Below are 26,979 nucleotides of genomic sequence, written 5' to 3'. Positions count from 1 at the left end.
GAATGGGTCGTACGGACCCGTCTTTCTTGGGGACGACGAATAGGTTTGAATAGTAACCCTTGAATCTTTCCCCTATGGGAACTGGTGAGATCACTTCTGTTTGAAGGAGGTTCGAAATCACCAGACGAAAGGCCCTTTGCTTGTCTTGTTCCCGAGGGAGTCTTGACATAAAGAACCTTTGAGGGGGACTTGAGGAAAATTCGAGATGGTAGCCTTGTGACACTACCTCGTGTATGCAAGAATCCTGAGTAATTAAGAGCCAGGTATCCGCAAAGCGTTGAAGCCTTCTGCCTAGAGGTACCTGGGGAGACGGGGGAGAGACCCCGTCATGCAGAGGATGATTTGTCTGCAGGTCTGGAAGAGGGTTTGCGATTCTGCCAGGAGGATCTGGGCTTGCCCCCGAACCTCCCTCTATTGGAGGGAGTGTGTCGTGGAGGAGATGACCTATTGCCCTTGTTTTGGGACCTTCCTCTGCAAAAAGGCAAGCGAGGCTTTGGTTGTGGAAGTAATGTGCTTTTTCCTCCAGTCGCTTGACTGATGATCTTGTCAAGGTCGGGGCCGAATAGAAGCTTTCCTTTGAATGGAAGTGAGGTAAGAGACTTCTTTGAAGAAAGGTCTGCTGTCCACAATTTTAACCAGAGGCATCTGCGTGCCGCAACAGACAGGGCTGAGGTTCTGCCGATGATTTGTGCTGCATCTAGGGAAGCTTCACAGATGTAATCATTCGCCTCTTTTATCTGGGATGCCCATTGCGCTAGCTGGTGGCGTGGGGCTCCCGAAGAAATCCCTTGAAGTAGAGTGTCAGACCAGGACTGAATAGCCCTGCTAACCCAAGCTGTGGCTAGCACTGGTCGGAGGGAAGTACCCGATGCTGAAAATTGGGAGCGAAGTAAGCCTTCTAATTTCTTGTCCATATGATCTTTAAAAGAAGATGCGTCAGGAACTGGTAGAGCTGTATTTTTGGATAGACGTGAGACAGGAGCGTCCACTGATGGTGGAGAGGACCACTTGTCAGTCGAGTCTGATGGAAAGGGTTACAGTTTGAGGAATCTGAGGTTTGGCTGGAACCGCCTCTCAGGTTTGTCCCATTCCTGTTGAATAATCTGTTCAAGTTGGGAATGAGCTGGGAAGGTAGGCGAGGATCTACTGTTTCTTTTGAAAAGGGCTTTGGCAGCCTTGGGGTTCTCTTCGGTCTCCTGAAGGTGGAGCGTTTCAATGACAGAAGCTATTAGGGAGTCAACTGCTTCGGAAGAGAATTTTGGAGATTCGTCCTCTGGTTGATCTGAGGTGTGAGACAGCTCACCGTCAGAAAGGGAGAAATCCCCGTCAGGTTCTGGTGGAGGTGAGGAGAAACCTGGGGAATTGCTGCCGCTTTCCTCGTCTGAGGGAGAAGGGGCTCTGCGCTTTGGGACCCTTTGTTTAGGATTGTCCAAGCAGGAAAGGAGCTTGTCCAGGGAAAGGGCCAATTTCGGAATCCCCGTGGCAAGATGGGAGGCCCAATCTGGGATGGCCTGTGGCCCTGAGGCTGCAGCCTCTGACTGGTTTGGAGGGGAGGCCGTTTGGGAAGCCTGGTCCACCTGGGGGGAAGCAGGACTTGGGGAATCAGAAACCTGTGCGGCAGGTTTACATTTAGTACAGAAAGGCTCCTTATGTCCCCCTGGCAGCTTTTTGCGGCATTTGGCGCAGGCCAGATATCCTACAGAGGCAGTGGATCTCCTGGAGAAAATGCCCTCGCTGGCACCCTCAGACATGTTGCCCCCTAAGTCAAAGTATAATGTAATACTTGCTGTGGATGCCCCTGCTGTTGGATAGCCAGGGAGAGAGCCAGAGGGTAGCGCTGGTGGCAGGTACGCAGTGAGGGAGAGCCCACTGAAGCCTGTGTCCCCCGTGTAGCAGGAAGGTCTGGGAGAGAATGCGCTCTGAAGCGATTGTCTCGCAGTGCGGGGAGCGAAGGACCGGAAAGTGACGTCACGGCCCGTGAAGCGCGCGCGAGAAAAAAAGTGCGCGAAACGGAGGGGAGTGAGGGAGGCGCTGCTGTGAAGCAAGCGCTGCCTCAATGCGCACAATGCCTGCCTGAAAACAGTGGCCGGCGTTTTAAGTGTCAGACACGCTCTGCAGAGTGGAGGGGAGTGTGGCTGAGGGAGGAAGAGGGCTAATCAGGGGCTGTGTGGGTAGAAGCGCCCTGTGTAGCCAGTGCCCTATTTTCTTGGGGAATCACCAGAGCCAGGTACAGCATAAGCCTTGTGGGGGCTGCTGATGGCAGATGGGACACCCGAAGGGGTGGAGAGGGGGGGGGAGAGTACTCACCTACCCCAGGGCACAGATCTCTTCCTTGTCTCCTGGCCAGCCGACAGTCCTTCTGCAGGAAGAAGAAGTCGATTAGGCTGGATGGTCAGGGCTGCAGTTAGCCTTAGTGACGCCAGGGACAGAATCCACATTGGGAGAAGTCAGAAGGACACACAGCTCAGTGCAGGTGACTTAGACTCTGCAGTGTAGAAGGTGTTGTATAGAGAGATAAGAGAGATAGTCCTAACCTCCTTAGGACACAACAAAAACTGATTCCGGCTCCGCCTACTGCTGAGGGTATAGCCAGCGGAGGAGGAGTCACATTTCTTATTCTGTTGTGTCCTGCCTCCTAGTGGTATTAGCTATACCCCACTGTCTCCTGTGTCCCCCAAGCCGACAAGGAGAAATAATCTTTTTTTTAGGCTTTATGAAGACATTCATTTTCTATTGAGTGGATTCACAGTCAAAATAAAAAGCTTATTGTCCCTGTACATGTACTCACTGGCCTGAGTGACAGCTGGAACACTATTTGCCTCAGTGGAAACAGGCCCTATAAACACTATATCTGCCATCACATGGATGTCAATATGCAGAGAAAGAAAGTTCTATCAATACACACAATAAGAATTCACCCTAATGCATTAAAAAAATACCTTTATATAAAGAAGGTACACTTCCCCTTTAATAGAAAACAATCCTGTTGTTACCATTCAGAGCAGATACATTGTGGTCTATAGGTTATGAGGAGACTGTAAAAATGATAAAAGTACTGGTGAAACAGGATATTATGTGAGCACAACAAGCTGTTTGGTAAAGCTGAAACTGCAAGCTGAGTCAGTAAGGTTAATGGTACAATGACTAGTTTTGGGTGTTTTGCTGGCTCTGTTTATTCCTAACTAAAAACATGGAAGATAAAGACACATAAACTGGTCTGTACAGAAAATGTGAATGGAATTAAAAAATAAAAAAGCAGTCAAATTTCAGCCATTTTAGAGAATCTATTCCAAACTGCTCAGTGTGTCACTGGCTTATTATATTTATAGAAGCTTGGAGAAAGTAAGGATAGGAAAAATATACGGTAAACCAGAACAATGTCATATATATACAGTTTCCATGAGACTATTGACTAGGAAAAGTGAGAGCTCAATGGCTGTGAGGCAGGAAAGTTGGAGACTGCAGAGAGAACAAACATGAGATTAGTGGAACTATGTTGATAGAATAAGTACCATGGGGACAGGAGGTGCAACTGCAGCCTGGCACCTTACAGGGATATTGCAGGAAGAAACTATTAGGTGCAGGGTGGGTTACTGGCACAAATACTGCACTAAGGAGACTGATTCTCCTGTAAAATAAACAGTGGCGGGCCAAGAGGTACTTGAGCTACAGTCCTGCAGCAGTTCGCATACCCACGGGTTACCCGCAAAAAAAGTGGCCACCTTGCGGAATGAGGGGAGGACTCTAACTAGTGCTAAACCCATCTCCTGCTCACATTAATGATAAGTGGGTTGATGCAAAAAACCCAAGGTGACCCACAGGATGACCACTTGCTAGTCAGTGGCGTAATTAGATGTTACTGGACCCCATATAAAATTATTTTTAAGGCCCCCCAAGGTCTAGAGGTTGACCCGTTTTACAATATTTATTGAAATTATACATGAATTAGGGCCTCATGGGGCCCCTATACCTCCTGTATTTACGGCCCTTCTGATAGCCACTCCCACTCCAGGATGGGTGGGAACAGAGAGACTAAATTTTTTACATCCTAAATGCGCCTCCTACTCTTAGTTTTTTTCGCATGAAGAGACTTGGATGATTCTTTACACCACATGGTAAATGAGACACATCTTTTGGAACCCTGTGAACATGTACCTTGGTCACTGCATATGATATGGTGCCATCATCCTCCAGAGAAAGGTCTTTTAACTTCTCAAAAAATGTTTCATCATATGGTCCATCCAGTAGTAGTGTGCTTCTGTAAATAGAATACAGTGGATTAGTCTTTATTGGAGTGGATTCTGTAATGTTATATAAAGAGCTCCTATTTATTCAAACTCGAGCCATTCACATTTACATATCTACTTATACAATGCACTGTATATGGAATATTCAGCTGTAATCTCTGGTTTGTAGAGCTTTCAATCCATGTTTGGTGCCCAAGATGAATTCCCTTGGGAAATCCTATAGAGAGAAATCACAACATGCAGATGAAGAAGTTGTGCAGTGACCATAATTTTACTGCATAATGACTTGCTATTACAAGTCTATGAAACAAGCCGGCCGGCGCCTACAAGCAAATTCATTGCAAGGTACATAGAGAGGAGACACTGCTGCCATCTTCTGCTAAATCAATAAACTACATATGGGATTTTTACAGTTTTTCCAAAATCAAAGTTTAAAGTTTAATGTTTGTATCTCTGGGGTTTCAGTCTGGCACAATCCAAAATAGATAGCAGCACTCCCATATGACAGTAAAACCGCCTTTATTTCAGAATTACATCTGGCACAGCAACGTTTCGGACCACCTGGTCCTTTTTCAAGCTGACAAAGTACTTTGTCAGCTTGAAAAAGGACAAGTTGGCCGAAACGTTGCTGCTCCAGATGTAATTCTGAAATAAAGGCGGTTTTACTGTCATATGGGAGTGCTGCTATCTATTTTGGATTCTGCCTGAAGGATGTGAAGGTGAACACATTAATTGGCGTGCACCCCTCAAAGTAAGCTCCTACAAATTTAAATGCTGGATGACTGTCTATAGGTTTCAGTCTGGCAGTACAGTGATCCCAGAGCAGTTTCTATACTGTAGGTACAAAATGTCAAAACTTTCTTCCGCTAGAACTTTTATACTTCTTATATGTGGGTAAACCGATAAGAGGTGCTCAAGTGTTAGCTCTGCTGCAAACAAAGTGCTTTCATCACATGTCCACAAAAATAGAAACAAATGGCACACTCACTTCAATGCTTCTGCATCAATTCAAACTGTTATCATTTTTAGTTCGGTGGGATCTCACCGAAATAAAAATGATAACAGTTTGAATTGATGCAGAAGCATTGAAGTGAGTGTGCCATTTGTTTCTATTTTTGTGGACAGTTTCTATACTGTTACAATGTTCTACATTTAGTTGATATAATTAGTTGATACATTTCTCAGCAGTATCTGTGAAACAGCTGCCTTTAATGAAAAAGATAACATAACCAATGGATCAACTGAATGTATCATTTAAGGTGGCCATACATTGTAAGCGAGAGAATTTTTACCCCGACAGGCCCACCTTTGGCGGGCGATATTGTGGTAATGTGATCATTTGACTCTAGGGCCAAACAATGTTCCTCGATCAAACAAATATCAAGCCTTCCCAATCAAATTCTGGAAGATTTATCGGGGAGGCCAAATCAGGCCACCTTTAGAACAGCCACCCCTCCCCCGAGCTACTTCAGAAACACATGAGGAGGTGGAAAATTCAACTTCACACTTTAGTGTTAGAAAACGGTCACAAATAGAAAGTGATTGAAAAAAAAGACATTATTTCTGGTGAAATGTGTGTGCATATGTAACCTTTATAACCCCATATACAGAGATATATAGAAAATCACTAGGTATATGGGAGTAAAGACATTGTGCAAGCGTATTTCAAGTAAAGTTATTTCCTTGTAACTCCCAGTATATTAATAAACAAAATAAATAAATAAAAAACGTTTTCATGGAAAAGCAACATGTTCACTTCCATCCCCATGAGTAACCTGCACAGAAATATCAGACAGGATTATATCAGTGATTTCTGGACAATGTGAGGAAACAAAGGCAATCACCTTTCCTCAGGGAATTCCTCCAGGTACTTCTCCACTCTTTTGTACAGTGGGTAGAGTCCTTCAATGTCCAGCATGTCCAGCATCTGAGCCTGCAGAGTCTTGTACAAAATGCAGCCTTTTGGCAGTCCAGTCGCCTCTGTTGCATGTTTACCTGCAGAGATGGGAAAAGCAATGAGGTTTCTGATTTCTTTTCTGAGCAGAGTAACATTAGAACAGTTTTCCCTGTAAACATAGATCTCTCTGAACATAAAGTCAGAGAAACGGAGCAGCAAGTGGTGCTGTTACATTTATCATTATTATTATTATTATAATAATATAAGCAGTTAATAAACAGCTTAATAGCTCTGAAACAAAAAAAAAACATTTTGAAAAATTGCAAAAAAGTGTTTAGAAAAGATTTGCATATCGTTTAAATATTAATTGAGCCCATGGAAAAAAAATGCACGAGCAGTTTTTAAAGAGGGCCAAAGAATTCTGCCAGCTGCCCAAGGATATCCAGATTTCTCCCATTTTACGTATAGATGTTTCCAGGAGTAGTGTTATGCTGGAAATTACAATGGCACCTTGTTAAGCTATACTTCTCCTTTAAAGGAGAAGGAAATTCATCTTGCACTTGGGGGTGCCAAATGTTAGGCACCCCCAAATGATTGTAATTACTTACCTGAAACCCCGGGCCGGTGCTCCTATCAGCAGAAAATGGCACCGGCCCGGGGTTCTTCCACCAAGCACCACGGAGCGATCCTCTACCATCTTTCTCTTTCTTTGCACGGCTGTGCATGCGCAGTAGAGCGAAAAGCCAACTATAACTAAAAATTCAGCTATTTCGTTCTACTGCGCATGTGTCTGCCCCAGGAAATTTGAAGAAAGAAGAAGCCGAAAGAGGATCGCTCCGTGGTGCTCGCCGATATAATCCCGGGCCGGTGTGAGAGAGAGAGAGGTGCACGATCAAATATGTTGTTTTACATGGACAGAAGATCAGCACACTCTGTATTGTAGTGAAAATGTGCCCATTTATTATACACAAATATACATATTATCCAACGTTTCGGTCCCACATGGGGACCTTTCAAGGATACAGTGTAGTATGTGTGTTACAACTATATACCCACCCCATCAGTGAATTTGGGCGCCAAAATGACGTCATAAGTCCATATAAGGAATCCATATAAGGAATCGTGCCCCTTTCTTCTACTCAGAACAGCAAGTGCAGTTATATATGTGGCTGCTGCCACATACCTTAGCATAGGGACCAACACAATTACAATGCAAGTTTAACTAGTAACTATATCAGATTCTCATTACATTGCAGCTTAGAAACCTAGAAACCAGTGCATTCTGCATCAGAATTACTCAGCCCTGTATATGATTGGGCAGGTTTGATATACAGAACCTAATATTCTGCTTCATTATTTCCAACAGCTTTGCTTCTAAACCGCAGCCTGTCAGAGCATCAGTCACTGACGCATAAAAAAAGGTTCAGTAACATTATTATATAAAATACAGCAATACTAGCCATATTCATGTTTGGGCTTTAGTTGTCCAGGAACTACAGCTACCAGCAGTTTGTGTGTTTTACAGGTAGATATGCGAAACATTCCAAATTTATGTAAATTAGTTCAGCAATAGTTGCAGTTCTGCACTAGCCATTGCTGCCCTATAATATGCAATAAAATGAGAACATACTGTTTGATAGGTGTGGGCAGAAGTGGCTGGCTTCACAGTAGTTCCTTCCCTGGGACAAGGGGATAATAGGCATGATGTTTGCTGCTCTGGCTGTGTCTGTGCTGTTATTTAGCAGGACTGTGGTCAGGATGTGGATTAACTCTTTCACAACAGTTTTGGGGCATTGAGGTCCACTGATCAATCCACTGGCAGGGTAGAAAAACGGCTTCAAGTTGTGAGCAAGTTCATTTAGGTCTAAAAAGTGCTCCTGGTCATCTCTACATCCATATATTAATTCACCGTTCTAAGGAAGAAAAGAAAAAAGACGTTACCATACTGACGACCTGTTCTCAAGATTACTGAAGAAGCAGCACGTCAGATGAAAAACATTGTGTCCTTTTTTTTCTTACATAAATGGCACAAAGAAACCCTCTGTGTATTTTCCATTAAGCTCCAAATAACAGAATGGCATCTCCCATAGGATCCATTTTCATGCATTAGGTCAAATTAATTTATTTCTCTCTCTAATAATAAAATAGTACTTTGTACTTGTTCCATCTAGGCTATAATTCATCCTTATTAAAGGCAAAGCATTCCTACTGGAATTAATGTTTATTTTTAGTAGACTTAAGGTATGGAGATCCAAACTATGGACACAAATTATCCCACAATTCTGAATAACAGGTCCATAACTAAATACAAGTGGGAGCCACCATATTCAGTGCCTTAGCTGAGGCATTCTTCACAGCATATGTTCCCCCAACTAAGGTAAGGGGTATAAAAAGTGGGTGGTGAGTTGGCACAGCCTGAGTAACTTTGGGGTGAATAACGGACCTGTATACTCATGGGTATATTAAAAATGTCTGTTAACCTCTTCAGCTTGTGGTACATATACCTTGGAATGTATTAGGAATGCACCGAATACAGGATTTGGTTCGGGATTCGGCCGAACCGAAATTTGCATATGCAAATTAGGGGAGGGAAAATCAAATGACTTTCTGTCACAAAACAAGGAAGTAAAAAAAAGCATATGCAAATTAGGATTCAGTTCTATATTGGGCTGAATCTATTGCATAGAATTCGAGGATTCGGCTGGATCTAAAATAGTGGATTCGGTGCATCCCTAGAATGTACATACAGCCCTGCTGATAAACAGGCAATATTTTCCTTTAGCAGGAATAGAGCAGAGGAGCCTAGGAAACACAAAGAAGTTCACAAAGCATACACCATAGCTGTAGAAGAGGCTCAAAGACACTTACAATGTAATCAAAGTAATATATAAAACATTTACCTACAGATAAATAGCAGCAGTCTATTACACGTGGTGAACCCAGGATACTTGAATGCACTTTGTATACAGCGAAATAGCATATGTAATGGTTGTAAATAGAATGCACTATTAAGGTGAAGGTGACAATGTTTCAGGGGGGTACACCCTCGCTTCGTCAGGAGTACCCCCCCCCAGAAACGTTGATACTTTTGGTGAAGCAATGAATGGGTTAAGCACCCTGACTGTATATATTTTGAGGAACGAGGACGTACCCCCCTGAAACATTGTCACCTTCAACTTAATAGTGCATTCTATTTACAACCATTACATATGCTATTTTGCGGTATACAAAGTGCATTCAAGTATCCTGGGTTCAGTGCTACCACTTATAATAGACTGCCGCTATTTATCTGGAGATAAATCCAGGATGTCAAGTGTAAGTCTGGTAGTGGGTTATCACTTACCTTAAATACCTTGAGATTGTTTTGGGACTCCTGCAGCAGATTCATCAGGGCAAAGTGCATTCTCTGCTTATTTCTGCAGAAAAGGAGACAATATTTATTCAGGGTAAGGGAAACAGGAGGAAATCACTGCCAGTCTTCTGCAGTCAAAATGCATTTTAATGGCCTACATAGCTCTCATATTGTGTTGTCCTTGCCTAAAACCCTCCAATAAAAAGGCTCTTATATACAAAGTGCATAAAATAGTCACAAACTGCTTTATCCTCTGATATTATGACCACTGGTAAATAGTTAGGGACCGCCATATGGGTTTTACCTTGACGTGGTATGGTGGCTTATCAATCTTATGATCATAATTTTGTAACTAAAAAAAACCCCTGTCTTTGTAAATACATGCATCTGCATAGATTACTTATATGACAGGGAACCAGGGAATGTGCATTGATCAATTTTTCTTCTTTTTCTCTATGTTTGTAGATAATTTGGCCAGATCAGTAGCACTTCCATTGTATTTTAGTACATTTTTAATTTAGCCATGGAGTGCTCCCACAACCTTTCCTTTTAGCATTTTATCCTCTGTCAGCCTTCTCCACTGTCTGCATTAGCAACATTCCTAAATAATAAAGCCTGCTATTATACAAACCATCTATTAACTGGAATGTTCAGGACCCAGGATTTTGTCAGATCAGGGGTCTGTGTATAAAGTGGCGAGCTGAGCTTTAATGCTATTTTGCCATCAACTTGCATTCAAGTCTATAATAGCTGGATGTATTAAGCTGCCCATATTCTTACCAATAGAACTGTGCAAACTTATTTGTGGTACATGTACAGTGGCCCAACAATATTAAACAACACCTAAGTGCCATGGGTATCAGGCTGGTTTAAAAAAAATGTCATTGGCTAATGCACCATGTTGGCCAGTAAGTGCCTAGAGCATCTACTGAATTTGGTATCTGGATAGTTTTAAGCTAAATTAATTTCATTTGTAAGGTAGTGTCTTCTTGCAATTCTAGAATTATTTTACATAAGACCATAAGGGAAATGGGATTACAATATTTTAGAGCTTTCGGAATAATGGGTTTCTGGATATAGCTTAACATTATCTTCTATTTTATGTCAGAGCAGCAAAGACCAAAACCATTCGCACCCATATTAACCATCTGAGTAAGTATAAGCCTACGTGAATTATTGTTGCAGTATATTTGTGCAATACCCAGAAATATTTTCTTAACTTGAAAACAGCACAGATCTCCTCTATATCATAATGGTATAAGAAACCCCGGAGTAATTGGTCAGCACTCACCCAAACCAAAATTTTATCGAAATGGTGCACGTGCAGGGTTGTCCACTCCAACCGGATAAACAATACGTAAATAGAATCACAGCACCATCCAAAGCGTATTTTTTCTTAAAAAGCCTTTATTGCATTCTCTGGCTTGGATCTCGAATGAACATTCGAGATCCAGTTTCACTAGCTCCCAATATATTGGCGCATATAATAATATTTTTTATTTTATTTATTCATGCGTCAAAAAATAAAAAAAGGGAAAATGGAATAGTTACCCTGAGAAGAGATCCAGCGGGCAATATTTGCTGATTCTTTTCCACTTTCCTTTGGCAACCTACAGATGAATGGAAACAGACTAGACATGAAGTGCAGAACAAAATCCAGGCTGTCACCCCCTCACAGATACCTCCAACACCCCCCCCCCAGTGTAAGTACAAGTTGAGATCTGTGAGATACAGACCCGACTAGTAGACAGTGCCAAAAATGCGAGTGAGACAAGGAGAAACATCCTATGCAAAGCAAAGACCATTTCCTATGCAAATGCCTCCCTCCTCCCTGTTTATAAACATCAAGCAGCCAGCAGGACAGATTGGAATTACAGCTACAACAACAGAACAACTACATGAAAACATAGTATTTCCCAGAACCCTGCCCACTTAAATGGCCTTTAGACAGGTTTACATCAGTATAGAGCTCTGCCTAGTACAGTAAAAGATCTTCGTTCCAAAAGCTTTATGGCTTCTCTCTTAAGAGTTTATAAGGAAGGTCTATATCTAACCCCATTGGGATGGTCCAATCCTGAGGAAGTCAGGTGGCTCTTGTTTTTAGGGATAACAACACAAATTCAGGGGGACTGGAGTTTGTAAGAAAGGTTTTGACTTTCCATCCTCAAAGACAACGGCAGTTTTGCATTGTATCATGAGTCATGAGTAAAGTGGCCCTGAGCAAGTCTGAAGGATTTTTTTTTTTGATAGACATATAAAGGTTTGATTTTGTTTTTTTAAGAAAAACAAGTGGCAGATTTACAAGAAAGCTCATGGTATCATGCTGCTGAGAAATCTCCAGCACTTGTGAAACATTATTTTGGGAAATGGACAGTGATGCCTTATACCAGTGTTCCCCAACATGAAGCTCGCGATCAACATGTTGCTTACCAATCCCTTGGATGTTGCTTCCAGTGGTCTCAAAGCAGGTGCTTATTTTTGAATTCCAGGCTTAGAGGCAAGTTTTAATTGCATAAAAACCAGATGTACTGCTAAACAGAGACTCCTGTATGCTGCCAGTCCATATAGGGACTACCAAACAGTCAATCACAGCTCTTATTTGACATCCCCATTGGATTTTTCATATTTGTGTTGCTCTCCAACTCTTTATTACATTTAAATGTTGCTCACGAGTAAAAAAGGTTGGAGACCACTGCCTTATACAAGGTTATCTGGCAGACTCAGCAGCTGCAGAGGGGCACACAGGGCAGTGTAACTGTGTAAAGTCCAACTCCCCCTGAAGGTATTATTATATTATATATATATATATATATATATATATATATATATATATATATATATGTAGCAAGTGTCTGTATAACACGGGTCAAGCTCATTCCTTATTAGGAAATGCACATAATTTAACCCTTTAAATGAGAGAAGTATAAGTTTAAAATATAGTTCAGATGCCATTACACATAGTATAGGAGGGGTACATGATGATCCCATCTAGGCTTGTTACCTTTAGATGTTGGTGCATGCAGAAGCGACACACTTTCTTCTTGATCTCGTTTGTGATATGGGCAGAAGATGGAATGAAACCGCATTTAGGCTGAAAATGAAAATCATTTCATCAACTGAAAATCAAAATAGATATCCTTACAGCCCTAGCTAAGCACAGAAAGACTAAAACCACACTCCATAACCCATTGTCTGCAGCTGCCTGGAGGTTACATGACAAAGCACAGCATGTGTCAGGGTTACTTACTGCGTGGCGGGTTCTTTCTTTAATCATTGATGTTGGATGGGAAAAAACCAAAGGGCTAATGTTTATATTACAAGAAAATCAATCACAGCAACAATTACCCTGCATTTTTTCCTATGTAATCCCATTCAGCCTGGCACTCGTTTCACGAGGAATCAATATTTTAAAGGGACGAGGCGAACACACACATTCATTTGACAGCAACATCAGTCACTAGACTTCCAAAGTCTCCCCACTGCTACTACAAACTTCTGCAAGCATTGCACCCACACTGATCCGATATATAACAACAAGCCCTGCACAATTCCTAACTGCCCCCACTCACTGCCCCAGTCCTACATTCTTTCCAACTCATCCCACACTATGCTGCCAGTGCTGCCCATATAACGCACCCCATCTCTCACACAACATTCTTAACCCTGCTCACTACCCAGCACACTCATCATCACTGGCCTGTCTTTCACACCCACTGCTGTCATTAAGCAGCAGGTTGGGTACCCGCAAAAAAAGCGGGCACCCTGCGGAACGAGGGGAGGATTTTCAGGTGCGGGTATACCCGCGGGTCTCATCTAAATTTCTTATCTTATGTAATATTGTCTATATTTTACTCCTTTTAAAGCTTTACAAAAGTTGTTTCTGTCCCTGCCCACTTTGATGACATCATGTCCGGTTTGCAGCATCATCACTTCCTGTTTGATGGAGGTCGGCGGGTTGCGGATCCGGCAGTGGATCAAAGTGGGTAAAAATGCGGGTAGCGGTTCGAGTCTTAGAAATTGGTTCCGCGCAGGACTAACACAAGCACTCAGACCAAGGGATGTTACTGGAAATCATGCCCCCCCCCCCATACTATTGCAGACCAACCTGACTTTTCAATTGTTGGGCCCCATAATCCAAGTAGAATGGAGAGCTGTTTATTTTAATTTAAAAAAAATCTTACATACATGCATACATTTTTATCTAATCCATTTGAATTTACAATTCCTCCCTGGTCCCTCCTGATGGTGGCCCTGTTCAGTCCTTCAGGGCAGGAGTGTAGCAGTAAGAGTTCACCATTAAGATGTGCTACTGACCTTAATCTCTATACAGAAGATGGGTCTGCATTCTAAAAAAGGGAAAGTCTGCAGCCGGGTGAGGTTAGGAAGGCACATTGCATAACCACTGACATCCATCTCTTTCTCACAACGAGATTCTGCAACAGAAAAATAGCAGCACAAGGTTTTTATTGTCAACATTAGCACTACTTCATCTTGTACTTCTTATATCTCTGTATATCGCTTATCTTTCTGTATATCTCATCTTTCTGTATATCTCTTATCTCTCTGTATCCTTCTAGAAGTTTGCTATAGACTTTGTTAAAAAAAACTATCTAAAAACAGAATCCAGTGAAGCACCCATTGGTATACTGATAAACTGAAATCATAAAATAAACCATATGATAAACTGTATAAAAAAATAACTCTCCCAACAAGTCATCAATGTCCCTTTTGCAAGGGGATTTAGTAAAGTGCAACTTGTGTGTCCATGTCTCAAATCAAGTGAGTGAGTGCACTTTATTAACTCTCCTTTGCAAATTATGATCAGGACCCTACTTCCTACTGTGTCTCTTACCAAATAAAACGTAATCATAAAACTGTGTAGCCATGGGGGGAGCCAGTCAAGCTAAAAAAGGAGAAAAAAGGTGCAGGCTACTTAGCAGATAACAGGTAAGCTCAGTATTATAATACAATAGGATTCTACATGGTTTTGAATGGCTGATCCCATAGCTACACAGCAGCTTGTTAATAGAAACTATAGTAGTGTGCCTAAAGGAAATACACCAGTTGTACCAGTGCAGGCAAATAGTACATTATATTGTAATTCAAAAACAATTAAAATGTTTGGTGTTACTGTTCCTTTAAGTGTATACAAAAGTGTAACCTAGCTTTTAAAGGAACAGTTCAGTGTAAAAATAAAAACTGGGTAAATAGATAGGCTCTGCAAAATAAAAAATGTTTCTAATATAGTTATTTAGGCTAAAATGTAATGTATAAAGGCTGGAGTGACCGGATGTCTAACATAACAGAACACTACTTCCTGCTTTTCAGCTCTCTAAATCAGCGATTTGAAGGGGGGCCACATGGGACATAAATGTTCAGTGAGTTTGCAATTGATCCTTAGCATTCAGCTCAGATTCAAAACCAACAGTTATGACCCATGTGCCCCCCCCCTCTAGTCACGGATTGGTTACTGCCTGGTAACTAATCAGTGGAAAGCAAGAGAACTGCAAAGCAGGAAGTAGTGTTCTGTCTGTTATGTTAGACATCCAGTCACTCCAGCCTTTATACATTACATTTTTGACTTTTTATTATGCACAGCCTGTCTATTTACCCAGTTTTTATATTTATACTGAACTATTCCTTTAAGGTGAAGAAAATAAAAGTGAATTATTAATAGAAACACAGGTTCAGTCACAGAAAGATCAGTGCTTAAAATAAAAGTGGGAAATGACAGCTAAGTGTCAGCAAGTGTTTATTATACCGTACTGGCTACTCACAACCTGACTCATTGCTAATCATACACACTCCTTCATGCACAATATTCTAAAAATGACACAGTCTTCCCATTACGGTCACACACCCTTTTGAAACCTGTATCAATGTTCTCTGCCTTCAGCCTCACTATTTTATATGGTCATGAAACTCCTTGGTGACTTCTCAAATCCTTATAACTTAAAATCAGGGCTACATTGTTCTCTAGATGAGGGGTCCCTAACCTTTTTTACCGGTGAGCCACTTTCAAATGGAAAACAAGCAACACAAGCATGCAAAAAGTTCATAAGGGAGCCAAATAAGGTCTGTGATTGGATATTGACTGGCAGCCTACGGGAGGCTATGTTTGGCAGTAAACCTGGATTTTATGCAACTAAAGCTTACCTTCAGGCTAGGAATTCAAAAATAGGGCTTAGGAATATCACTTTTCTAATTAGCTGCACAAGGAAACTTCGGGCGACTTCGGAAAACGAAGTGCTCCGACCTGTCGGCGATTTATATTCTAGCCAGCGGGAAGGCAGTTTGGGGAGATTAGTTGCCCAAAGAAGAGGTGATTTATCGCAGAGCGACTAAATCTCCCTGAATCTTCGCGCGTCTCTGCCCTTAGACTTAAAAGATCAGTAACAAATTATTTTTTTTAAATTTGTTTTTACTTAACGGAAAAAAAAGACCAAGGCAGTTTTAACTTTAAATGCGCAAAGTCTTTATTAAGAAATTACTTACCGATTCTCTGCTTGCACTCCTCTTCAGAAAGGTGACGATCAATTGTGCACGCTCGATTTCTCCTCCCTGCTTCTATAGGAGATAGCCAGGGAGGAGAAATCGAGCACCGTACAATGGATCATAATCCTGACGTTGTTTCTGAAGAGGAGCGCAAGCAGAGAATCGGTAAGTAATTTCTTAATAAAGACTTTGCGCATTAAAAGTTTAAACTGCCTTGGTGTTTTTTTTTCCGTTAAGTAAAAACTTAAAAAAAAATTCATGTTACTGTTCCTTTAAGGCTATCTAAGGAGGCATGCAGGTCAGCTAGAAGTATAGCATATTTGGACCAAAAAAGGCTAACCAATAGCAAATTATTTTTAAGAACTTGGTCAGACTACCGACATTCAAATATATTGTTACAGATCATGTACTTATCCCGAAGCGTGTGGGTGAAAATGTTTGGGTTAAAAAAAGTATACATCCTTTCCCCTCAGGGTTAAACCAACATCAAGCCATAAAATAAAGACGTTTACTGGGGAGTGCGCATGGAACATAGATTATCTCATATTTTTCATTCAACTATAATGCATTACTCCAGAATGATTATCAGACAGTGAGGATCCAGCAGTGGAGATTTGTTATATAAATACATCTATATATATCTATATATCTATCTATCTATATATATATATATTTAGTTATTTATACATACATATATACTGTATGTATCAAGGGGACTCTATGGCTATTACTGAGGTCTGTAACAGGATGTAAATAACCACTGAACCCCCTGTATAAAACAAAAATCCTCCAGAAAAACAAAGACAATAGAGGAAGTGAAGTCATTGTGTATACAACCATCATCTCTATTTAGAAATAATGTGAGTATGATCTTGTAACTGTGATAAGTTGTGAGTATGATCTTGTAACTGTGATAAGTTGTGAGTATGATCTTGTAACTGTGATAAGTTGTGAGTATGATCTTGTAACTGTGATAAACGTGACCAGTGGATTTCTGAGAAACAGCTGAACGGTTCTGTCAGTTGAACAGAAGAGCTGTACAATGTGTAAATATTTGGACAGAGACAATTTTTTTCTAATTTTGGTTCTATACATTACTACAATGAATTTTAAATGTTGAACAAAGAGATTGCATAAAATGTGAGGAACTAAAGCCTTTTTTTCACACAATCACTTCATTTCAGGGGCTCAAAAGTAATTGGACAAATTAAAAAACAGAAAACAAAATGTTCATTTCTAATACTTGGTTGAAAATCCTTTGCTGGCAATGACAGCCTGAAGTCTTGAACTCATGGACATAACCAGATTCCGGGTTTCCTCCTTTTTAATGCTCTGCCAGGCCTTTACTGCAGCGGCTTTCAGTTGCTGTTTGTTTGTGGGCCTTTCTGTCCAAAGTTTAGTCTTCAACAAGTGAAATGCAGCTCAATTGGGTTCAGATCAGGTGACTGACTTAGTCATTCAAGAATATTCCACTTCTTTACTTTAATAAACTCCTGGGTTGCTTTGGCTGTATGTTTTGGGTCATTGTCCATCTGTATTATGAAACGCCTCCCAATCAATTTGACTGCATTTAGCTGGATTTGAGCAGACCGTGTCTCTGAACACCTCAGAGTTGTTTCATTTAAAATTCATTGTGGTAATGTACAGAACCAAAATTAGAAAAAAGCTGTCTCTGTTCAAATATTTATGGACCTAACTGTATGTGTATGAACAGGGCCGCCATCACGGGGGGACAGTTGTCCCGGGCCTGGTGGGTTTTGGGTCTAGAGGGAGGTCCCAGCTGTGCTGCACTCACTTGAAATTAGCTGGACCCCCTGCAAGCATCAGACTGGACTGCTTGCCAGTTTCTTTATGCTCCTCTACATCCTGCACAATCAAGGTTCAGTCATTGGATAATGCAAGAAGAACCCGCTCCCTGTCCAATCACAGAACCCGCCCCCTGTCCAATCACAGAACCCACCGCCTGTCCAATCACAGAACCCACCGCCTGTCCAATCACAGCACAGTTAAGTTGGGTCCTCAGAAGGAACAGGGACTCGACAAGCAGAAGAGAAGAGAGGGGCAAATTAGAATTGAAAAAAAAAAATAAAGCAAAAAAAGTACAAGAACTGATCAATGAAGTGGGGAGACAAAAGGGGAATAAAAAGAAAAATTATGGGGAGCACAGAAGAAAAGGTAAGGGTTAGAGAAGCAGGGGGATGGGAAGCCTAATAAAATGAAAAGAGAATTCAAAGCTCAAAAAGGAGGAAGATTCAGACAGGGAAAGAGGAATTGAAAGAGTACAAAACAAGAGATCAGAAGATAGAATGTAAGGGGTAGAGGAGAGATGATGAGGAAAAGTGGAAAACAAGAGGAAAGAGTGAGGAAACAGCATGATGTGGCGAGTGTAATGTGTATTTATTTTATACAGAAACAGCAATGTGGGAGTTATAGCACATTCTTTAGTCACAAACAAGGAGCACGGTCTCCAGTTCTCCATAAAAAAACAACTTTCTAGTACACATTTGTTAAAAAAATCCATCTTTTTTTTTTTTTTTGTATTTTGTTTTTTTTTTTTAAATGCAATTCCCCCTTCATTCCACTTGCTCTGATTACCACAAATCTTTATACGACCCCTGGCTGGACAACAGTGAAATGATCAGGACTGCTTTGAGTTCTGAATGGAACTCGGAGCAACACTAATGGTTTCTAAGTAATGCAGCCAGATTTGTGTGATCAGTATTCAGAGTGAGTGGAGAATTACAGGCAAGTCATCACTGGTTTTTTTTTGTTTTTGTTTTAGTGAATGCATATTGGAACTAGGTTTATTTTTTTTTAATGGAGAATCTGGGACCATTAGAGCCCTGGCCACCAATTTGTGTTTTGGGTTTTAACCATTTGGGGGGGGCCCGGATAATTTTATTGTGTGGGGCCCCGTGATTTCTGATGGCAGCCCTGTGTATGAAGAGGAAATAATGCAACTTGTGGCATATTGTTTTCCCCAACTTACAACACACTCTGAGGTAAAGAAATGAGCCTTGAAACTATTTTTGGTTGCCAGCCGAACAAGCAGAGACTTCCCTTTGGTGACGTGTCTATTCTCGTTGCACAGCAAGACAGAATGTATATGTTAATCAAAGAATGCATATTAGACGATTATATTCATGAATGCATTTATATATAAATCATCTGAACGGTCACAATTGTCTCCTTACCGGGTCTGTCTGACTGAACCTTCAAACATAAGCTTTTCAAAAAATCCAGAGGCAATTTGACCACTTCCTGCAGAGGTAAAAAATATTCCATGTGAGTAAACAAGGAAAAGCTGCCCCAGCTCCCTCTGTCATTTATTAACATACTAACAAATACGAATAAACAAATACATTTTCCATACTTATGCATCTTTAAATATTAGTCAATAAGAGTTGACTAAAATATGCCTTCTTGATTAATAAAAACAAAATTATTCAATGATAAACTGCATTGAATAACTATTTAAACAATGTTTGATGCATTGTTTTTTAAATATTAAAATATGCCAAATTATCAATACATTGCATGTATTTCTTTTTTTCAAAACTTTGTCTGGACAAAAAAATTAAAAAAAAAACTGATATTTTTAACTGTTCTGTCTTGAAATGGCATTTTAGGCAGTAGATCTTCCAAAGAATTCACCTTTACCAAGTCAATTTTTATGGTACGGTTATGGGACCGGTTATCCAGAATGCTCAGGGGTTTTCTGAATAATGGATTTTACCGTAATTTCGATTTTCATACCTTAAGTCTACTATAAAATCATGTAAACATGAAATACATCCAATAAGCTGGGTTTGCCTTCAATAAGGATTAATTATATCTTAGTTTGGATCAAGTACATTATTTTTATTACAGAGAAATTGGACCTAATTTTTAATAATTTTGTATTATTTAGATAAAATGGAGTGTATGGAAGATGGCCTTTCTGTAATTGGGAGTTTTCTGGATAATGGTTTCCATATAATGTATCCCATACCTGTATCACGATTCCAAAGTTATGCCACCCCCAAAATAAGCTTTCTAGTAGAACATTATAATGCCAATCAGTATACTATCTCATAGTAATTTGCAGTAAGGAAGAAACCGGAGAGGCAACCCATTTTGTGAAGAGTTGTATGGCTTACATGGCAAATAAGCAAAATTCTCTTACAAGCAGATATCATTAAACCAGAGGTAACTGAAAAGCAAGGACAAATGGAATAAGCAGCAAATATGTTTGTGCTACATAACAGGCTAGAAGAAATCACATTTTCTTTCATTTAATCTGAAGTCTTTACATGCTCTTTTATGTAGATTTTTTTTATATTAACCATACTTTCAGTCTGCAGTACTGTGCTTACAAATGCACATGAGGTTAGTACTGGCAGTATGTGTGTGCATCCACCTATGATAAAGCAATCTATCCACCCTGAATGGCACAGTTTCATTTTCCTGCACATACCCCGTGGTGAACGTAGTTTTCCCCCAGAAACGGCTTCATTATGTGTTTGCCGAAATCTAGAATATTGTGCAGGTGCTGGTAGACTTCTTCTGTGCTCTGGGAAAGAAAATGAAGCAGATATTAGTCTCAAACCTTCAAAACAGAAAGTTGCATTTAGCAGTCTCAGTCTGGTAGTGATGGGATAACAACTGCATAAAAAACTGCACTTAAGCACCCAGGGGCCCGCATTGGCAACAACCTCCGCAATAGCATCAACCTCCACAATAGCTGCACTGAAGCACCCAGGGGCCGCATTGTGCTTTTTATTGGTATATAGGCAGCCATCTTAGGTCATTTTGCGTGGTCATGTGCTTGTCTGTGTTGCCATCTGCTTCTGTTGCTATTAGGTGGATACAGTGCAACACCACCAGCCAAAACTTAAAAAAGTAAGTACTAGCTGCTGTGCAGGGGCGTAACTACAGAAAAAGCAGACCCTGCAGCTACTAGTTACACCACTGCTGTGTACATACATTATATATACAGCTTCAGGAAAGGCTAGTGTAAGCCAGATTTCTGTCTGAGAAAAAGCCCTTGGAATAAAGGCTTTTTAAGAAAAATTACCTCGTTTGGTGCTGTCTAATTTGAAAAGTGTACATACACACATACATATATCTACACATATTATATTTATATATTGTTTATATAATGGTTACTGTGCATGAGTAAATATTACACTAGCATAGTAAAACACCCTGTAGCTGTTGCCTTTCAAGACCTCCATAATAAAGAGGCTTTATAACGGATTATAACATACAGTAGCTAATTGATATGAATAGTTGCCATACTGTTGAAGTAGCGGGTCCTTACCTTATTAATGTTAGGGAGAAACTTGAGGAAACGCAAAACCACACAACTCTGGGGAGAGAAATAAAAAGCAGTCATTATGGCATAAATGGCACTTTAGCTAAAATAACTTGCTCCATTCATCTCTGTTTTGAGAATCCCTTTTATAAGGCATTTCAACTGACGAATAGATGCTGTGACTGCAACTGTAACACAATATTCACAATACTGTACCAACAACACACCACTGAATTTGCTGCAGTGACACTTAATAAGCTTCTACACTTTTATAAACCCCAATGATTTACATTTCAATTGATACAGAAACATTGAATACCATTTGCAAAATGTATATCTCTAATAGACAGGGAACAGCATTCCCAAAGTAATATCAGCCTATTCCTCCATATAGTTTGCTGCTTAAAGGAAAACTATACCCCTCAAATAATGTAGGTCTCGGTAAAAAATATATTGCATAAAACAGCTCATATAAAAAACCCTGCTTCATGTAAATCATTTTTATAATAATATACTGTTTTAGTGGTATGTGCCATTGGGTAATCATAAAATGCCAATTTTCTATTTAAAGAATAAGGGCCTCCTCCTGGGATCCTAGGATTCACGGTGCACACAAGCAAACCATACATGTTAGGTCACATGAGCCAATTAACAGACAGGGTTCTTTCTTTTGCTTCAACACTTTTTCTGTTAGGGTAAGGCCAGACGAGGAGATTCGGGGAGATTTTGTCCCTTGGCAAATTATCGCCACATCTTTTGCGCGACTATCTCCCCGAACTGCCTCAGCGTTTTTTCCCCATAGGCTACAGCCTCGTCTGGCCTTACCCTTACAGTTAGAGTTGCAGTATCAGGTGATCTCTGAGGCAGGACACAGACCATCACAAAATGGTGGTTCAAGGCAAGAGATGTAAAAGGCCAATATTTACTTAAATATATTCCAGTTAATATGCCACTTAATATGATATTAATATGAATCTGTTGTTTAAATATTCATTTTGGGGGTATAGTTTTCCTTTTAGGGGAAGTCAAATGCAATCCATTAAACCGATAAAAGTGATGGCAAAGGGTAAAAAAAAATGGCTTGAGGTTAATTCTGCACAATAATGGGTGACAAACCTCCCAAAAAAAGCTTACCATAATATAACATCAAGATTGCCACAAGTAAAACCTATTATTCGCAGGAAATTGCCTGTCTTTGCATTTTCCCACAATTAAAAGACTGCTATGAGTATATAATGTAATAATAATACATTTGTTCAATTTATTATAAAAGCTGCTAAAGGTGTGAGAAACAAAGCAGTGCATCTCTCAAATGACCCACAGTCTCAGGCTTCACTTTACAGCATGTCGGGCTGCAGTAGAGGACCATTAACACCAAAGAAAATGTCATTATTTTTTCTGTGTACTAAAATCAACATGAAAAATAAACATTGGCCATACACCATTCATGGGTCTCCCAACCACATCTGAACTATTCAGCATTAACGGTCTCTGTGCAGATACATTCATCTGAACCCTGAGAATGCACAACCATGCTTGTGTGGAATAGAACGACCATGCTTGTGTGGAAAAGAACAACCATGCTTGTGTGGAATAGAACGGCCATGCTTGTGTGGAATAGAACGACATGCTTGTGTGGAATAGAATGGCCATGCTTGTGTGGAATAGAACGACCATGCTTGTATGGAATAGAACGACCATACTTGTATGGAATAGAACGACCATGCTTGTGTGGAATAGACCGACCATGCTTGTGTGGAATAGAACGACCATGCTTGTGTGGAAAAGAACAACCATGCTTGTGTGGAATAGAACGGCCTGCTTGTGTGGAAAAGAACAACCATGCTTGTGTGGAATAGAACGGCCATGCTTGTGTGGAATAGAACGACCATGCTTGTATGGAATAGAACGACCATGCTTGTATGGAATAGAACGACCATGCTTGTGTGGAATAGACCGACCATGCTTGTGTGGAATAGACCGACCATGCTTGTGTGGAATGTGGAATAGACCGACCATGCTTGTGTGGAATGTGGAATAGAACGACCATGCTTGTGTGGAATAGAACGACCATGCTTGCGTGGAATAGAACGACCATGCTTGCGTGGAATAGAACGACCATGCTTGCGTGGAATAGAACGACCATGCTTGCGTGGAATAGAACGACCATGCTTGCGTGGAATAGAACGACCATGCTTGCGTGGAATAGAACGACCATGCTTGCGTGGAATAGAACGACCATGCTTGCGTGGAATAGAACGACCATGCTTGCGTGGAATAGAACGACCATGCGTGTGTGGAATAGACCGACCATGCGTGTGTGGAATAGACCGACCATGCGTGTGTGGAATAGACCGACCATGCTTGTGTGGAATAGACCGACCATGCTTGTGTGGAACAGAACGACCATGCTTGTGTGGAACAGAACGACCATGCTTGTGTGGAATAGAACGACCATGCTTGTGTGGAATAGAACGACCATGCTTGTGCGAAACAGAACGATCATGCTTGTGCGAAACAGAACGATCATGCTTGTGTGGAAAAGAACGACCATGCTTGTGTGGAAAAGAACGACCATGCTTGTGTGGAAAAGAACGACCATGCTTGTGTGGAAAAGAACGACCATGCTTGTGTGGAAAAGAACGACCACGACCATGCTTGTATGGAATAGAACGACCATGCTTGTATGGAATAGAACGACCATGCTTGTGTGGAATAGAACGACCATGCTTGTGTGGAATAGAACAGGCAGGAGCAGACAGCTGGGCTCCTGTGACTATAAATAGGGTTTCCATTCTTGGCATCACTACGGTCACACCACAATGGTATGATAACCCTGCGTCTAAAGGTTCCTTAAGCATATTGTGATCTGCTGTGTCGCAGTTTGGTAGTGAAATAGCCAGCATTACCTACAGATTTCTATAAAATGTAATGAAATGAAATAGCAGCATAACTTGTGCGTGCCATGTGGTAGAAATTAGTAATGTGCGGGCCGACCCGATGCCCGGGTCGGACGGGTTCGGGTTGACCTCGCACTGCAACCTTCAAATGCCGGCATCCGACTTCCGGTTTTATAGTCTCAGCTGCAATAGGCCGGTTTTGCTTCCAATAAGGATTAATTATATCTTAGTTGGGATCAAGTACAAGCTACTGTTTTATTATTACAGAGAAAAAGGAAATCTTTTTAAAAAATTTGGATTATTTGGATAAAATGGAGTCTATGGGAGACAGCCATTCCATTTGGATCTTCATATCTACTAGAAAATCATGTAAACATAAAATAAACCATATAGGCTGGTTTTGCTTCATAATAAATCTCTGTGTCTAATATGACATAAGCAGAACAGTGATCATGTCTAGTGGGTTCAGCTAAACACGGTAGTTCATATTTCACACAAATTACACATAAACCCAAGTTATCAGTGATTAAGCAGCTCTTTGTTTCATGGTTAAGGGTGTAACAGCCAAGCAGCAGTTTTAGCCTCATGTAAATGTAACTGGAATGTGCACACTGGGAACCTGGCAGCAGTATAAAGCCTCCTATTGATAAAAAGAACACTATGCTCCTTGAATGACTTGCAATGGCAACTAAACCGACAGGTCTGCTGTGCTGCCACCCCAGGGCCAGGAAACGTGGCACCCAGGAGTTTCACAGGGCACATGCATGGCTTACAGAACATATAGTTAGCTAAAGGTGGAGTTCAGTGAATCAGTAACTTGCTGGTGCTATGAAAATAAATGATGATGAAGATAACCTAAAACAGGATAGGGCTACTGTTTCTGGGAGGCGGTACAGAAGCTGGAAAACTATATATACTTTGCTGACAGCACACACCTATACAGTGTCACGTTTGCATACTTGTTACTATTTATACAGCACAAATAGACCACAAACAAGGAAAAACAACCATGTCAAGCACACATATTTATAAAAAAAATATTATATATATTCTTTTTAAATATGTGTGTGAATAAATTATAAATGCAGACACACACACACCTTTCTGTATAAGTGGTTACCAGATAAAGATATAAGCTTTATAGCTCTAACCATTGTGTGGGTAACAAAGAGTGGTGAGTCATTCACACTGGCTCATAAGTACAAGTATGGGACCTGTTATTCAGAATGCTCGGCACCTGCGGTTTTCCAGATAACAGATCTTTCTGTAATTTGGATCTCCATGGCCTAAGTCTATTAGAAAATGATGTAAACATTAAATAAACCCAATAAGGCTGGTTTTGCTTCCAATAAGGATTAATTATATCTTCGTTGGGATCAAGTACAGGGTACTGTTTTATTATTACAGAGAAGAAGGAAATAATTTTTAAAATTTTGGATTATTTGGATAAAATGAAGTCTATGGGAAATGACCCTTCCGTCATTCAGAGCTTTCTGGAAAATGGGTTTCCGGATAACGGATTCCAAACCTGTACCACAATTGCAAGTATATAGTTCAACATACAACACAATAGTGTTGGTCATAAACTGGCTTCATGAGAGGAGGGAATTTATTGGCCATTAATATAATCCAAGTTGTTGGCATGCTACATGTGTCAAACAAAGGAATCGTTGGCTTGTTCCCCATACAAGCTCCCTCTTCCTTCAATTCCTTTTACTAGCGGTTATCCTACTTTTGTTACTTTGGTCTTCACTTTCCATTATAAGTCTCAAGTATATAAATGTCACAGTTATATCCGGGATGTACGATCAAACCTTATAAGGAGAAAGGAACGCTTGTGGCTATTGACTTTAGAGAGGAGGACTGACTGAGCATATGAGTTTAAGAGATAAAAATTTTTATCTAGCCACAGAAACAAAACAGAAAAACAAGTTATTATATCAAGCACACTTTGCTTACTAACAAAAGACAGGGACAGCTGTATATATTAGAAAATAGACACGGAAACTATTACACTATTTTGTATGTCTTTAAAGGTGAAGGAAAGGCATAACTAATGGACGGTGTCCAAAGCTCGGGTGTCCAAAGCTCGGGTGTCAAACATTTGGCCACCCAAGAGATTTTACCTTTCCTGCTTATTTAAAGGAGGCAGTTAAACAGAATAGAACACAGATTCTTAATCCATGGGTCAGGACCCACAAAATTCATCCCCGTGCTGTTTAGGTTGGATCCTCACAATCCCCTTCTGTGAAAGTAACTACTATTAAACCAAGTGACTAAAACATGGTGATTTGGTATTAAACCAATTTTTTGGGGGTCACAAAGTTGATTGGGCAACATAATTTGGGTCCCCTGGAAAAAGAAATAAGCAGTATATAAGGATACTGCCCCCCTTTACAAGTGACTTAGTGACTCACTAGGCTAAGTATTCATTTAGCACTCAGCTATGGAGTAGTAAAAAGCCTTGGTACCTACTGGACTTCCACCGGATAGGTTTTATGGGCGTAGAGCAGGGGTCCCCAACCTTTTTTTACTCGTGAGCCACATTCAAGTGTAAAATAATGTCGGAGAGCAACATAAGCATGCAAATAGTTCCTGGGGATTCCAAATAAGCCTTTGCTTGAGTATTTGTAGCTCCTATGTGGACTTAAAGCCAACAGGAGGCTCTGTTTGGCAGTACACATGGTTTTTATCCAACCAAAACTTGCCTTTAAGTCAGGAATTCAAAAAAAAAAATCACCTGCTTTGAGGCCACTGGGAGCAACATCCAAGGGGTCGGAGAGCAACATGTT

The 26,979-nt window shown here is 40.7% G+C and overlaps 1 protein-coding gene across 1 annotated transcript in view; it reads right to left on the bottom strand.

Moving 5' to 3' along the window:
* Positions 1 to 26,979, bottom strand: part of ippk.S (inositol-pentakisphosphate 2-kinase S homeolog) — a 45,105-nt gene that overhangs the window by 5,813 nt on the left and 12,313 nt on the right. The window contains exons 2-11 of the mRNA XM_018261283.2: positions 21,294 to 21,341; positions 20,448 to 20,543; positions 19,186 to 19,252; positions 13,811 to 13,929; positions 12,498 to 12,587; positions 11,048 to 11,106; positions 9,488 to 9,560; positions 7,775 to 8,057; positions 6,092 to 6,242; positions 4,156 to 4,258 (exon numbers count right to left, since the gene is read on the bottom strand). Coding sequence (XP_018116772.1) covers positions 4,156 to 4,258; positions 6,092 to 6,242; positions 7,775 to 8,057; positions 9,488 to 9,560; positions 11,048 to 11,106; positions 12,498 to 12,587; positions 13,811 to 13,929; positions 19,186 to 19,252; positions 20,448 to 20,543; positions 21,294 to 21,341 — 1,089 coding nt within the window. The remainder of the gene's footprint in view (positions 1 to 4,155; positions 4,259 to 6,091; positions 6,243 to 7,774; positions 8,058 to 9,487; positions 9,561 to 11,047; positions 11,107 to 12,497; positions 12,588 to 13,810; positions 13,930 to 19,185; positions 19,253 to 20,447; positions 20,544 to 21,293; positions 21,342 to 26,979) is intronic.

Source organism: Xenopus laevis, chromosome 4S, assembly GCF_017654675.1.
Source record: "Xenopus laevis strain J_2021 chromosome 4S, Xenopus_laevis_v10.1, whole genome shotgun sequence".
Lineage (NCBI taxonomy): Eukaryota > Metazoa > Chordata > Amphibia > Anura > Pipidae > Xenopus > Xenopus laevis.
The sequence above is the reverse complement of the archived record's forward strand: the minus strand, read 5'-3'. Positions and strand labels throughout refer to the sequence as shown.